Source organism: Drosophila gunungcola, unplaced genomic scaffold (genome assembly GCF_025200985.1).
Source record: "Drosophila gunungcola strain Sukarami unplaced genomic scaffold, Dgunungcola_SK_2 000085F, whole genome shotgun sequence".
Taxonomy (NCBI): domain Eukaryota; kingdom Metazoa; phylum Arthropoda; class Insecta; order Diptera; family Drosophilidae; genus Drosophila; species Drosophila gunungcola.
In genome coordinates this window covers 298,299-312,977 of record NW_026453247.1, presented here as the reverse complement: position 1 = coordinate 312,977, position 14,679 = coordinate 298,299, and the positions used below count along the sequence as shown (strand labels likewise).

Genomic DNA, 14,679 nt, shown 5'->3' with positions numbered 1-14,679 from the left:
GGGATTCCCTTAAAAAAAATATCGCTATTGGCCTCTAATTTCTATTAATAAGTATTCAATTGCTCTACTGGTTGAGTGTTTACATATAAACGTGGAACATAACTTTTTACTAACATATATTGCAACCTAACCCCATGACTATCACGATCAGAGCGATGCAAATTATAGCCATCACATTCAACTAAAACATCACATAAATTAGGAACAAACCAAGTTTCAGAAACACATATAACATCTACGCTCGAATGGATAAAGAGGTATCTAAATTCTTCAATTTTTCGTGTGAGGCTTTGAGCATTTATATGACACACATTAATACCAGCTCTCTTATTTCCGAGAACCCTTAACATCGCATGGCTATTTGATCGATTTGGATCACAAAATAAAATTAAAATTAATGCGACTGATACTAATCCTAAATAAATATAATAAAACTACTGATAATTTCACAACAATGAAATATAAATATAAGCGCCTCTTAGGTGCGAAATGAATTATCATTTAATGTCCCAGAACTAGCAGCTTCCAGCGCAGCTAATTCATCGGGGGTGCAAGTCTCCATTTAAGCCAGTTCGCCCAGGCTTTGCACGCAAATGGCCTCCTTTCCCTCTCTCTCCTTTACGAAGATATCTCCACGGCGAGAGAAAACAGCTGTTAGGCGCTTCAGCCTCTTGAGATGCATCACCCGCTTGAAAATTTCATATTTTGTTTTGGTCAGCTGTTCGTTTATATATATAAACGCTGGCGAGTCGTGGCCGATGAGCTTTAAGCTCAGTTGCTTATTTTTTTCTTTTCGGTATGCTTCAATCGCACGCAGCAGTGTCGCCTTATCGTGCACGTGTTCCATTTTAAAATTTATAATTGGATCCACTACTGTACGGGTCGATTTTCGCGGTCGCATTCGAAAAATCGTACGTACTTTAGGCGGCGGGGTCAGTTTGAGAAAGAAGCACAGTGCTTTCACATTTTCCCCCTGGAATTGTGGGACCCCATGCCAACGCAAGTCACAGGCGACTTCAGACGCCGCCTGTGCGTTGCAGGAGGCTACCCACTTCTTCTTTTCTTGTTTTACTTATAGCACTAACCATACAACATATAGACTGGTCATTTCATACAAGGCATTTGGACACAAAAAACGGATCGCGGGAGGTCCCCCGTGCTCACAGCAGCAGGTCCCTGCACTTCGTGTGCGTTCGGGTTTTTTGCTCTCTCATTCTTATTCTCATTTTTATGCTCGCGCACTCTTTGCACGAGTCCAGCCGTTCAGTCTGCCTCTCTGCGCTTTTTGAAGAAGGCTGCCCTGCGCTTGAATTCGTCTTTGTATGTATGCGTGATCATGCATTCTCATACACGGGTGCATGTGTGCGTTTATTTCATTTCGGCGCATCAAGAATATTTTGTCTTTTGCCACTTTTCAAACTTGGTACCCTAAGAATATGGGCGTATTTACTATTGGGTTATGATAAAAATATGAATATTATATGTTCTAATATATTTATTTGTTTACAAATTCAAATAAGTGGTAGCAGTAAAATGTTTTACATATATGTATGTATTCGAATTTATAGAAATCAGTCCACTGAGATGGGAACAGGGCATATCGCAGTCGTGTCACTTGAAACACCGACTGCTCTTCACTGGTTGAGAAAACTTCAAACTAAATCAGCTCTTGTCGATGTTTTGCGAGCGGTTGGTGCCTGCATACCCTACCGACGATTGCTTTTAAGGGGAGCGGGCTTTTAGGATACTTGTTTTAAATGTTATGTTTAGTGATCTTTGGTTGATTTATTTTTTAATGATTCGCAGTGTAATTTTAATTGTCTTTGTATTGTATTGTATTTATTATAAAATTTCATCCTAACGCTACAAGTTTGGAACTTATAAATTAATGCGCTAGTCACTAAGAGTTTGCAAATATTGAATTGTTACATTAAACTTAAAACTAATTTTCATAAAAACTAACTTAAGTCGCCTTCTATTTTTACTTTAATTTAGGTAATAGTGTTTTTAAGGTGTGTGAATAATTTTATCTTGAATTGAGTGGCACTGCTAAAATCTTTAAGATAGTTTGGGAGCTGATTCCATGATCGAATAGCATTAATTAAAAATTGTCTTTCGGATGTCAATGATCTAGGTCTTATGCAAGTAAGATTATTTGCTCTTCTAGAGGATGTAAGTTGAAGTTTTTCGAAAAGATACGAAGGTTCTTTTTGGAGAATAATTTTTTGCAGAAAAATTAAGTTTCGCATCTTTATCCATTCATTTAGCGAGATATCGAATATTTTCAGCGAAAATTCGGATACGTGATCTCTATGTGGTTGGTTGAATATATACCTGGCTATGCAATTAAATAGAACTTTAATTTTGTTCTTACTGGTAGTGTTACAGTTTGAAAAAATCTTCTACTCCATAAAATAGCGCTGGGACAATGCAGGTTTTAGCTATTAGTAAACATATATGGGTGGGCAGGCAATTTTTAGTTACGGATAATGCCCTTATTATGCCATATGTTTTCCCTACAGACTTTGTAATATGATCATTCCAGGTAAGAGTTCTGTTGAATGTAAAACCTAAGTTTACAGCTGTATCAACGTACTCAAGTGGCGTGCTATTCATACTCAGTGGCTGCAAATTGTTAAAAATTATCATTCTTTTACTTATGACAAGACATTTTGATTTTGATGGGTTGATCCCAAGTCCATTGTTGCCGGCCCACTCATTTACACGTTCAAGTTCTCTGTTACAAACATCTATACATTCATTTATTCTGTTTAAAGGACGACTCACATACATTTGGACATCATCAGCATACAAGTGTACAGATAACGCATTGGGAAGGTCATTAACATATAAGGTAAACAATAAGGGACCAAGCACAGACCCTTGGGGTACACCACGATTAACATTTTCATATGAAGACGAAACGCTAGACAGTACAACAGATTGACGACGATTTTGTAGGTACGAAGACACAAGTTTGACAGAAGTTTTAGAAAACATAAACATATTACGTAGTTTTGCACAAAGGACATTATGGTTTACTGTATCGAAGGCCTTACTATAGTCCAGTAAAACTAAGAGTGTAACATTGTTTTCGTCTATTTGTTCCCTTATGTCGTCTGCAATTTTTATAATAGCTGAGGTACAGCTTCTGTTTTTCCTAAAACCAGACTGATTATAAGTAAGCATTGCATTGTCGGACATAAATTTATTAATTTGATCAGCCATGAGATTCTCAAATACCTTTGATAGGTATGGTAAAATGGAGATGGGTCTGTACTAAATATTTGATTTAGGAAACGGAATAATTTTTGCCGCTTTCCAACAGTCCGGATAAGTAGATTTTGTCAGTACAGTATTAAAGGTATAGGTTATGTATGGCAGGATTTTTGGCAGCAGAATTTTTAAGAATTTAGGGTTTATGTTGTCAGACCCAGTGGCGTCACTTTGAAGGACATCACACTGATTAACACACAAAAACCTAAATCTAATATCACAGACAGTTTCAGGTACAAATCGTGGGTTCAGATAGTTATTATCAGTGATTTCAGCTACTGTGCAGCTTAAGAACTTTTTATTAAGTTCATTTACATTCATGTCTTGTTCAAGTCTTGGTTTATCTTTGCATATTCCCAGGCTTTTAATTATTTTCCATGTCTGAGCAGTGGAAGATGCGTTGTTGTATTTATGGGAATAGAAATTTGTCTTTGCGGTGTCAGTAAGTTTGGTCACTTTTTTTCTCAATGACTTGAACACTGCGTAAGCTTGAGGTGTCCTGTACCTTCTCCACTTATTGTACGCCCCGTCACGCTGCAATATTGCGTCTTTGATGTTTCTTTGGAACCATGGTTTTTCAGAAACACGAATAACTTTGCTACCAACAGGTACAAGACAGTTATATAAATAACCAATATTGTTTTGCAAAAGGTTAACTTGTTCGTCTTCTTCGGAGAGGGAATATATGTCATTCCAATTGCACAAATTAAAGGTGGAGTCCAAAAGGTCATAGTTGATATTTCTAAAGTCCCTAAAAACTATTGGATGGTCAAGGTATTGTATGTCAAGTGCGTAAGTCAAGTATATGAGGTCGTGTTTTGAAAACGATGGGACAATAAGTTGGTCATATGTAGCTACTTTGTCTGTATTAGACACAAAAAATAAGTCTAAAAGCGTGTTGCGGGTTTTGGTAAAATGCGTAGGGGACACAAAGTTAACCAACTTCATCCCCAGCGATTTCATGTCCTTTGCAAGGTGGGATTCCCTTAAAAAAAATATCGCTATTGGCATCTAATTTCTATAAATAAGTATTCAATTGCTCTACTGGTTGAGTGTTTACATATAAACGTGGAACATAACTTTTTACTAACATATATTGCAACCTAACCCCCATGACTATCACGATCAGAGCGATGCAAATTATAGCCATCACATTCAACTAAAACATCACATAAATTAGGAACAAACCAAGTTTCAGAAACACATATAACATCTACGCTCGAATTGATAAAGAGGTATCTAAATTCTTCAATTTTTCGTGTGAGGCTTTGAGCATTTATATGACACACATTAATACCAGCTCTCTTATTTCCGAGAACCCTTAACATCGCATGGCTATTTGATCGATTTGGATCACAAAATAAAATTAAAATTAATGCGACTGATACTAATCCTAAATAAATATAATAAAACTACTGATAATTTCACAACAATGAAATATAAATATAAGCGCCTCTTAGGTGCGAAATGAATTATCATTTAATGTCCCAGAACTAGCAGCTTCCAGCGCAGCTAATTCATCGGGGGTGCAAGTCTCCATTTGAGCCAGTTCGCCCAGGCTTTGCACGCAAATGGCCTCCTTTCCCTCTCTCTCCTTTACGAAGATATCTCCACGGCGAGAGAAAACAGCTGTTAGGCGCTTCAGCCTCTTGAGATGCATCACCCGCTTGAAAATTTCATATTTTGTTTTGGTCAGCTGTTCGTTTATATATATAAACGCTGGCGAGTCGTGGCCGATGAGCTTTAAGCTCAGTTGCTTATTTTTTTCTTTTCGGTATGCTTCAATCGCACGCAGCAGTGTCGCCTTATCGTGCACGTGTTCCATTTTAAATTTATAATTGCATCCACTACTGTACGGGTCGATTTTCGCGGTCGCATTCGAAAAATCGTACGTACTTTAGGCGGCGGGGTCAGTTTGAGAAAGAAGCACAGTGCTTTCACATTTTCCCCCTGGAATTGTGGGACCCCATGCCAACGCAAGTCACAGGCGACTTCAGACGCCGCCTGTGCGTTGCAGGAGGCTACCCACTTTGCCTCCAACTCGTCAACGCGCTGATCCTGGCAGTTTTTGGACAGTTTCGCCTCCAGCTCCTGGACCCGCTGCCTCAGCATCCCCATCTCTCTCACCTCGCTCTCCAATTGAGTGACTCTCAGTGAAAGTTTGTTGCAGTCAGCTGCTATTAACTTAAATTTTCTTCCAGAGTGCCGGTTATACGGGCCTCGCCATCACGGATCTCCCCTGCAAGACTTTCCTTTAGCTCGGAAAATCGGAGGTCGATCGTATGAAGCAGTTGAGCATCAGAGTCACGGGCTCCCTACAAATCGGAGTGAGTTTCCATCTTAAGTCGCTTTGCTGCTGAAGACATTATTGTGTTGGTGACGAGAGGGTTGAGTGTTTTCATGTGTTGAGTGTTTTGTCTCTGTGCTCTGTTTTGCTATGCACTGTTTCTTTATTGGTTTGTTGTTGCACTCGAAACTGCTGCTTAAAACCGATTTATTCCGGGCAACAAGAACTTTAATGTGTTATACTCTTATTTATGCAGCTGCCGTAAGCAGTTTTTAATTTTTTTAAGGTTTAAAAAAGGTGTTTAGAGCGGAGCTACACAAAAGTGCGTCCATTTCTCTCTCACGGCTATCGATTTAAACAAGTAATAAAAAATAAATACTTTTTTTATTTTTGTAAAGGTACATGGAACAAATATAAAAATCCGCATTTTTTTAATGATAATAAATTTAGATTTTAATTGTACCAATATATTGGATTATAACGAATTGTGTGTATGCAGGCACCAACCGCTCGCAAAACATCGACAAGAGCTGATTTAGTTTGAAGTTTTCTCAACCACTGAAGAGCAGTCGGTGTTTCAAGTGACACGACTGCGATATGCCCTGTTCCCATCTCAGTGGACTGATTTCTATAAATTCGAATACATACATAAATGTAAAACATTTTACTGCTACCACTGATTTGAATTTGTAAACAAAAATAAAATGTATGCTGAAATATTAAATAAATATATTATAACATATAATATTCATCTTTTTATCATAACCCAATAGTAAATACGCCCATATTCTTAGGGTACCAAGTTTGAAAAGTGGCAAAAGACAAAATATTCTTGATGCGCCGAAATGAAATAAACGCACGAGCGGATTTACCATCTCTCTTGCCTCTCGAATTTTTGAGTGAGATGAATTTCGAAATAAGTAAAACAAACCACTCAATTTGATTTCCCCGTGAGCTCATCACTGCAATTTTCTGCCATTTCCGTACTCTCGCTCTCAAATAATATTTTTTTGATTTTAAATTCGTATTGCCATCTTCTTCGAATATTCATTTAATAATCTAATTGTATTGCATGTATTTATGTTCTTATTTAATATCTCTTTAAAATGTTCTCTAGTATTACGAAATTTTATTAGATTTTAAGTATATTTTATAATGATTTGCTAAATTCTATTTTTGTTTGCCTTCGACTAGGATGAGTCCCCTGTAAAACCCGATTTAGTAGAAGGGGCCCTTTAATAATGTTTTGGGAGGTTTTCGGTAAAGAATGGCCAAGGCAGGGAGGGCAGATGTGGTTCCTTAAGAACACCCGAGGAACACTAGGAATTCCGCGAGTAAAATAGCTATCCCTCTTCGTGATTGTGTGGATTCATATGATTTTTCCTATCCCATACCACTTGTCGCTGCACGCAAAATTCGATAAAATTGTAGAATTTACTGGCTCGTGATGAAGGACAAGACCACCACCCCAAATAGCCGACAAGGAGCAGCTGGACCTTCGCGCGTGCGTCCTTATCGTCATGTAACAACACCCTAGCCACGTACTCGTTACAGTAATAATTATATAATTTTATTTATCTGGCTCCCGTCTATGAGAATGCATGATCACGCATACATACAAAGACGAATTCAAGCGCAGGGCAGCCTTCTTCAAAAAGCGCCTCTCTGCGACTGAACGACTGAACTCGTGCAATGAGTGCGCGAGCATAAAAGTGAGAATAAGAATGAGAGAGCAAAAAACCCGAACGCACACGAAGTGCAGGGACCTGCTACTGTGAGCACGGGGGACCTCCCACGATCCGTTTTTTTGTGTCCAAATGCCTTGTATGAAATGACCAGTCTATATGTTGTATGGTTAGTGCTTATAGGTACGTAATAGTATTTTTAAGGTTTGTGAATAATTTTATCTGGAATTGCGTGGCACTGTTAATATTTTTAGGTTGGTTGGGGAGCTGATTCCATGATCGAATAGCATTAATTTAAAATTGTCTTTCGGATGTCAGGGATCTAGGTGTAATGCAAGTTAGATTGTTTGCTCTGCTAGAGGCTGTGAACTGCAGTTTTTCGAAAAGATACGACAGTTCTTTTTGCAAAATAATTTTTTGCAGAAAAATTAAGATTCGCATTTTAATCCATTCATTTAGTTAGACATCGAATATTTTCTGTAAAAATTCGGATACGTAATTTCTATGTGGTAGGTTAAATTAAATAAATTAAATTAAATAATACTTCAACTTTGTTTTTACTGATCATGTCACAGTTTGAAAAAACTTCTATTCCATAAAATAGCGCTGAAACATTGCAGGTTTTAGCTATTAGTACGATAAACATATATGGGTGGGCAGGCAATTTTTAGTTACGGATAATGTCCTTATTCTGTAATATGATCACTCCAAATAAGAGTTCTGTTGAACTTTTTTTTTTGTGAAACCTAAGCTTACAGCTGTTTAAACGTATTCAAGTGTCGCGTTTTTTATGCTCAGTGGTTGCGAATGATTAAAAACTATATTTTTTTTTATTTATGGCAAGACATTTTGATTTTAATGGGTTGATCACAAGTCTGTTGTGGATCATTTACACAAATATCTATACACTCATTTATTCTGTTGAAGGGGACGACATACAAACATTTTGACATCCTCAGCATACAAGTGTACACTACATTCAGATAACGCATTGAGAAGGTCATTAATATATTATGTAAACAATAAGAGACCAAGCACAGAACCTTAAGGTACACCACGATTTACATTTTCAAATGAAGACGAAACGCTCGACAGTTCAACAGATTGACGACGATTTCATAGGCACATAGACACAATTTTGACAGAAGTTTTAGAACACCTAGGCATATTACGTAGTTTTGCACAGGGGACATTGGTTTACTGTATCGAATGCTTTACTTTAAAGAGTGTAACATTGTTTTCGTCTATTTGTTCCATAAGGTCGTTTGCAATTTTTAAAGTAGCCAAGGTACAGCTTTTGTTTTTCGTAAAACTAGACTGATTGCATTGTCGGACATAAGTTTATTTATTTGAGATATTAAAATACCTTTGATAAGTAAGGTAAAACGGTGATGGGTCTGTACTCATTATTTGATTTGGGAATCGGAATTACCTTTGCCGTTTTACAAAAGTCCGGATATGTAGAATTTGTCAGAACAGTATTAAAGTGTGAATAACGCGCGACTTTTTATCTCGCTAAGAGATGTTTTTTTATATCAGAAGTTTTTGATTGAAATTTAATAGTCAAAGTACCCCAATATTATTACCATGATTACAAAAAAATAACTTTTAGCTATACTTTAGTACTCATTTTATTTTAACAAATTACGTTAGAAAGAAATCAAACTTTAGAAAGCCGAAGTTTATATACCTTTGCAGCTATTCCAAAAATTAAATATTTTTAAAACCACAATATTTTGTTTTTTATAATTTGATGTTTTACATCAAATGATATCGCCGAATAAAATTAGAACTGTTATTCTAAAACAATAAACCATCAGTTTGTATCGAAGTTTATTGAAATGAATTGAAAGACAGCGAAGTTATAATTTTCATATATTATCCCGATTGTTCTCATGGGAGCTGTATCATATAGTTGTGCAATCCAGCTCGTTTTGACTACTACTAATAGTATTAAAACCGATAGGTTAGTTTGCGTTGAAACGAGTGGACAAACAGACGGATATGGCTAAACTTTCCCAGAGATGCTCCCACTAGAATATTTAATTTTTCATATCTTCGTTGTTTTTTAGATATTTGCTAAGATGTAAGCATTTATTGCAAAGAATCTGATTTCATATTAATTTGCTAAATAAGGAATAGTTTTAATTTTTTAAAAATAACTATTATTTTTAAAATATTTAGTGAACATTTTTCTTTCCCTAACCAGAAACCATTTTTTATACCATTTTCCTCACCAATAAATGGTGCGCACTTTTAGGAGGAAATTCTTGCCAGGGCAACGTTAACTGATTTAAGCTGAGAAAAGTTTAAAAAAAATCGGTTTTAACAATTTTTAATAATTTAAAACAAAGTATAATAAAAAAGGTATTTTATTTAGACTTATTATGTTAAGGCACCGTGATTAGCACTTGACAATGCCTTTTTAATGACATAAATCACTTAGAACAAACTTTTTTTGTAACAACCTGCCCAACCCATGAAAAATTATTCCAGAATTCTAAAACAACCGAAAAACTTTTATTTTAGGATACACAAAAAAAAAAGTATTTTTTGTATTACTTTTGTACGGAGCATCGGATCCAAACAAATTGGATGCGATTCGACTCGTATTTTTAACAAAAATAAACTGTTAAAAAAAAGTGAACACGTGTTCAAGAACTCCACTTAAAAAAAATAGTTTTCAGTCACCGCCCTTGCTCCTGAACCAATTAATTTTCTTAAAGTCATCGGAAGTAATCTTTATTCTTTTAGCGATACCGTTTGATTGATATGGTGCGGTTATATATAGTAGTCTCCTATGAACACGCTCTTGGTGCGCATCGTCACTATAAAATAAAATCTTGGAACTTTTCAAATCGTATTTTAATTTAATAATTTATCCAATCGGACGTCTATATGCATAGCATAGGAATAATCGTGTAGAATTTGACGAATTTATTTGTTTTCTATGCGTGTATCTTTTTTTTTTCTTATAAAATGGTTAGACTAGACTGCATGGGTATCAAAACTTCGGTATGCCTTAGTTAGCTTCCGTTTTTTTTTTCCTAAATAATTTAAAATATTTATTTTAACAAATCGAACGATTGTAGCATGCAATAGTTTTTTCTGCTTATAAATAAAACGCCTACTTAAAACAACCTAATTTTTTATTCTGATCGCGCGATGGGGGTTGCAAAACGGGTATTTCATGTTAAGGAAACTCAACTTAATTTAATTTTATTATTAAAACAAATTAATTTAACTATTTTTATTTTAGATTTGTTAATATGAATAGTACGCGATCAAGTAACATAATTGCTCGCTTGAAAGTGAACACGAGCTTGGACACTATTCTTTTATTTAATGAAGACTCAAGAAGCTACACAGCAAGTATTTGTATGCCGGACATCCCTATTCGCACACTAATAGATGTGGTTTCTACCAATCAATTCTTGGTTTTACCTAGACTATCATCACAGGCCATGTTAGAAAGTAAGTATTTTTAAAAATAATCAAGAAATGAGCTTATGAAAAAAATTACGGAAACTGAAACGAAAAACTCGTTGGTCCCAATGCACATTATTCCAAAAATTTATCAGTATATCTTAAATTAATATTGTTAATAGCTGATATTCCTCGCTGTAGCTTTAGTTTGTAACTTAAAGCTTACAGCTTGTAAATAAATACATTTTGTCAATTTTTTTTTAAATTACAGGTAGTATATAAGTCGAAAAAGGTCAATTGGAACGATTATATCATATGTCTGCCATAGAAACAATCTAATCTGTCATAAAAACAATCTAAAAATTAATTCAAGAAGCGAAATTCTTTGAAAAAAATGTTATTTTTAAAATCAACTTCCTATGGCAGCTATATAACATAGTCGCCCGATTTTCATTTAATCAAATATTAATGACTATAACGTATAAATTTAGAGATTTCCGAATTAATTTTATTGTCTAAGGTGCGCGGTGTGATTCTGACTTCTTAAGAAAAGCTTAAATCAAGAAATTTCGGAATTTATTTAATTATCTAATTTGCGTTGGGTATGACCGTTGCGGTTTATTTCCAGAATTGAAATAACGAATTGTTTAAAGACAATTAAAATTGTTTAAGACAATTAAAATTACACTGCAGATCATTAAAAAAAAAATCAACCAGAGATCACTAAACATAACATTTAAACAAGTGTCCTAAAAGCCCGCTCCCCTCAAAAGCAATTGTCGGTAGGGTATGCAAACACCATCCGCTCGCAAAACAACGACAAAAGCTGATTTAGCTTGAAGTTTTCTCAACCACTGAAGAGCAGTCGGTGTTTTAATTGACACGACTGCGATATGCCCTGTTTCTATCTCGGTGGACTGATTTCTATTAATTCGAATACATACCACTGATTTCAATTTGTAAACAAAAATAAAATGTATACTGAAATATTATAAAATATATTATAACATATATTAATATTTTTATCATAGCCCAATAGTAAATACGCCCATATTTAGAGGGTACCAAATTTGAAAAGTAGCAAAAGACAAAATATTCTTGATGCGTCGAAATGAAATAAACGCACACATGCACCAGTGTATGAGAATGCATGATCACGCATACATACAAAGACCAATTCAAGCGCAGGGCAGCTTTCTTCAAAATGCGCCTCTTTGCGACTGAACGACTGAACTCGTGCAATGAGTGCGAGAGCATAAAAATGATAATAAGAATGAGAAAGCAAAAAACCCGAATGCACACGAAGTGCCGGTGCCTGCTGCTGAGATCCCGGTGGGCCTGCCGCTATTAAATTGTTGTGTCCAAATTCGTTGTATGAAATGAGCAGTCTATATGTTGTATGGTTATTGTCTCAACATTCCGTCGGTAAATGTATTTTTGGGCTGTTAGCGTAAGTTAAGTGCTATTCGCATATGCTGCGAAGGAAGCGCAGTTTCCAATCTGATGTTCAGCTGAGTTGCAATACACGCATTGATCGGAGTCGTTCCTGGCAGCGACAAACGAAAAACTCCTACTTCCATTCTTCTTAGGGAAAGATTGGGTCTGCTGAATGGTTTTGGGCTTGGTATAGCCTGTTGAGGGCCGCATCACATTCGTTTCAAAGTGGAAGCGAAGGATAATCTAACTGTTCTTTCCCATTTCCTTTTAGTTCCTGCATCGACCTTGCTCATTAACAAATGTATTAAACTAGCATAAGTAATGCGTTTATCATCCCCAAAAGACAGCAAGGAGGCTGTGACCGTGTCGATGAGGGTTCTCAAGGCTGTGGCTGAAGGCTGGAAAATTTTTTGCAAATTAAAAAGTGTCGATATGTTGTCAAAAAAAATAAGACAATCATTATCGTACACCCGCTTCAGGCTAGCAAGGGCTTTGGGATAATTTTCCGCAGAGACTTGAAAGGCCCTAACTGTTCCTAAAGCGTCTCCAGCTAAACACGAAATTAAATGATTGAGTTTTTCAATATCGTGGAAAGTTTCATCTTTGTCAACGAAAGTATCGAAAAGGCTTATAAAATTTTTAAATTCGGAGTGTTTTCCGCTAAATGTTGGGAGAGCAACGCTGACGGCATTGAGGCGAGCGATTTGCTGGCGGAGCGGATTTCTCGATATTATTTTGTTTGCACTTATTTAAAAACGAAATCAGCAATGACTTTGTCATTACAGCCCTCTCTTCCAACTCTTCTCGGTATACATCTTTGGTATCTTTCACTTCTATTTGGTTTTGCAAAAGTGAAGCATTTTCAATGTGCGTATTTAGAATCTTTAATCGACGCTCAAGCTAAACCGGATTCACAGATAATTAAGCTTCTTTTAAATGGCGATACGTTCGGTTAATACTTTTCATGCAAACATCTCGTTGGTTTTTAAGCTCTTCGATATCCTTGGTTGAGATTGCGTTTATTTGTATTTATTTTGTTGGTATCGAAGAGGTGTTAAATATTTATTTTTTATTAATATTATTTATTTGTGAAATAATCTAATAAAAAAAATCAACGAGTAATATACCTATCGCACACAGTGTAGGAGAGCTAAGTGCCGAGAGAATACAGCAAAAATATTTAAATAGGGTAGCGTAAATCAAGCATACCGAAAAATCGAACAAACGTTTAAGCAGACCGAAAATTGCACTGCTGCAGCGAGAACGAAAACGACCAAAGATAACTCGAAATAGCGGCAGCGGTGTCGGTGTGCGTGTGTGTGTGTACGCGGCTAGCGTCTCTTCCTAGGCAAATGCTAACGGAGAATGATACACTGACCGATAACTAAGGGCAACGAATATATAAGCCTAATGGCGAAAGACGCGCAAAAATTATAAAAAGCGCGGGAAAAAGTTCAGACAAACGTCGGTGAAAGTCGTTTTATACCCTAAATTTATACCCTAAATTGGTGCTCACTACGACGAAAATTGGAGGAATTAAGTTTGCACTAATTGGGTCGACGACGAGTATTTTATTTGCGTGTTTATGGGCCAAAGCGATTCACATCTAATCCGAAATATATTATGTTTATTGCAGAATTTTGATTGTTAGTAAATGCAAATTTTTATTTCTTGGCTAGAATGCTCACTATCTACCGATTTTTACACGAATTCAAAAAGTTGAAAGATGGGCCAAAAGACAACAAAAAGCCACAGATTAACTTTCAACTTTTAGCACTCTTTACATGGTTGGCCGAGTTGATAATTGCAACTTATTTTTTACATCCATGTTCCAGCGGCAGCAGCAAATTAAACAATGAAAGTTGCAGCAACAACCAAAGGAACGGCAGAAAATTTCCAGCGAATAAATTTATTTCGGAATTTAATTTTTTATCCGAACCGACACGAATAAATTGCTTTTGTGTGTTTGTTGGTTATTGTTCTAGTTTATTCACCGAACAAAATTGGTAAACATATCGCGAACTCTACTGCGATCACGTCGGGGTCACCATGAAAATTTAATACTATTTTGTATTAACAAACGCGAAACTTGTGACTGCAGTAGGATTCGAGATAATTTTTTGCGATAACTTGTGTAAAACTTGTGCGAAAATGCGACGAGAAAAAGGAGTGGTTACGATTAAGTTCAAATGATCACTAAATTTAATATTCCAATAATTTCTCTTAGAACCTAACTTATGCTAAAATGGCGAGGGACGATGCGAATGCGCAAGAGCGAACGGACGAAAGCTTCATTGTGACTAGTGACTTCAAATAAAAGCGCCAAGTTCGCAAACATCTTCTTTGGAAGACTTTTGACATTGAAATTATTAGATCATTCGTTACTGGCCTGTCGATTGGTGAATACTATTCCGCAGGGAATAGTTTATACTGCTGACGTACCGATCTCACTCCCGTTGATCTGATTGAATATTGTTTCGCATTGATAGATTGGTTGACTTGCACGTGAGATTCCATACAAAGAAGAGAAGATAGTGGAAGAGAACTCGTGGCTTTTAAATAGAGTGC

General features: G+C 36.1%; 1 protein-coding gene across 1 annotated transcript in view; it reads left to right on the top strand.

Moving 5' to 3' along the window:
• LOC128264920 (dnaJ homolog subfamily C member 16) overlaps positions 1-14,679 on the top strand; it is a 208,288-nt gene that overhangs the window by 34,074 nt on the left and 159,535 nt on the right. The window contains exon 2 of the mRNA XM_053000639.1: positions 10,508-10,722. Within this exon, the coding sequence (XP_052856599.1) occupies positions 10,508-10,722 (215 nt within the window). The remainder of the gene's footprint in view (positions 1-10,507; positions 10,723-14,679) is intronic.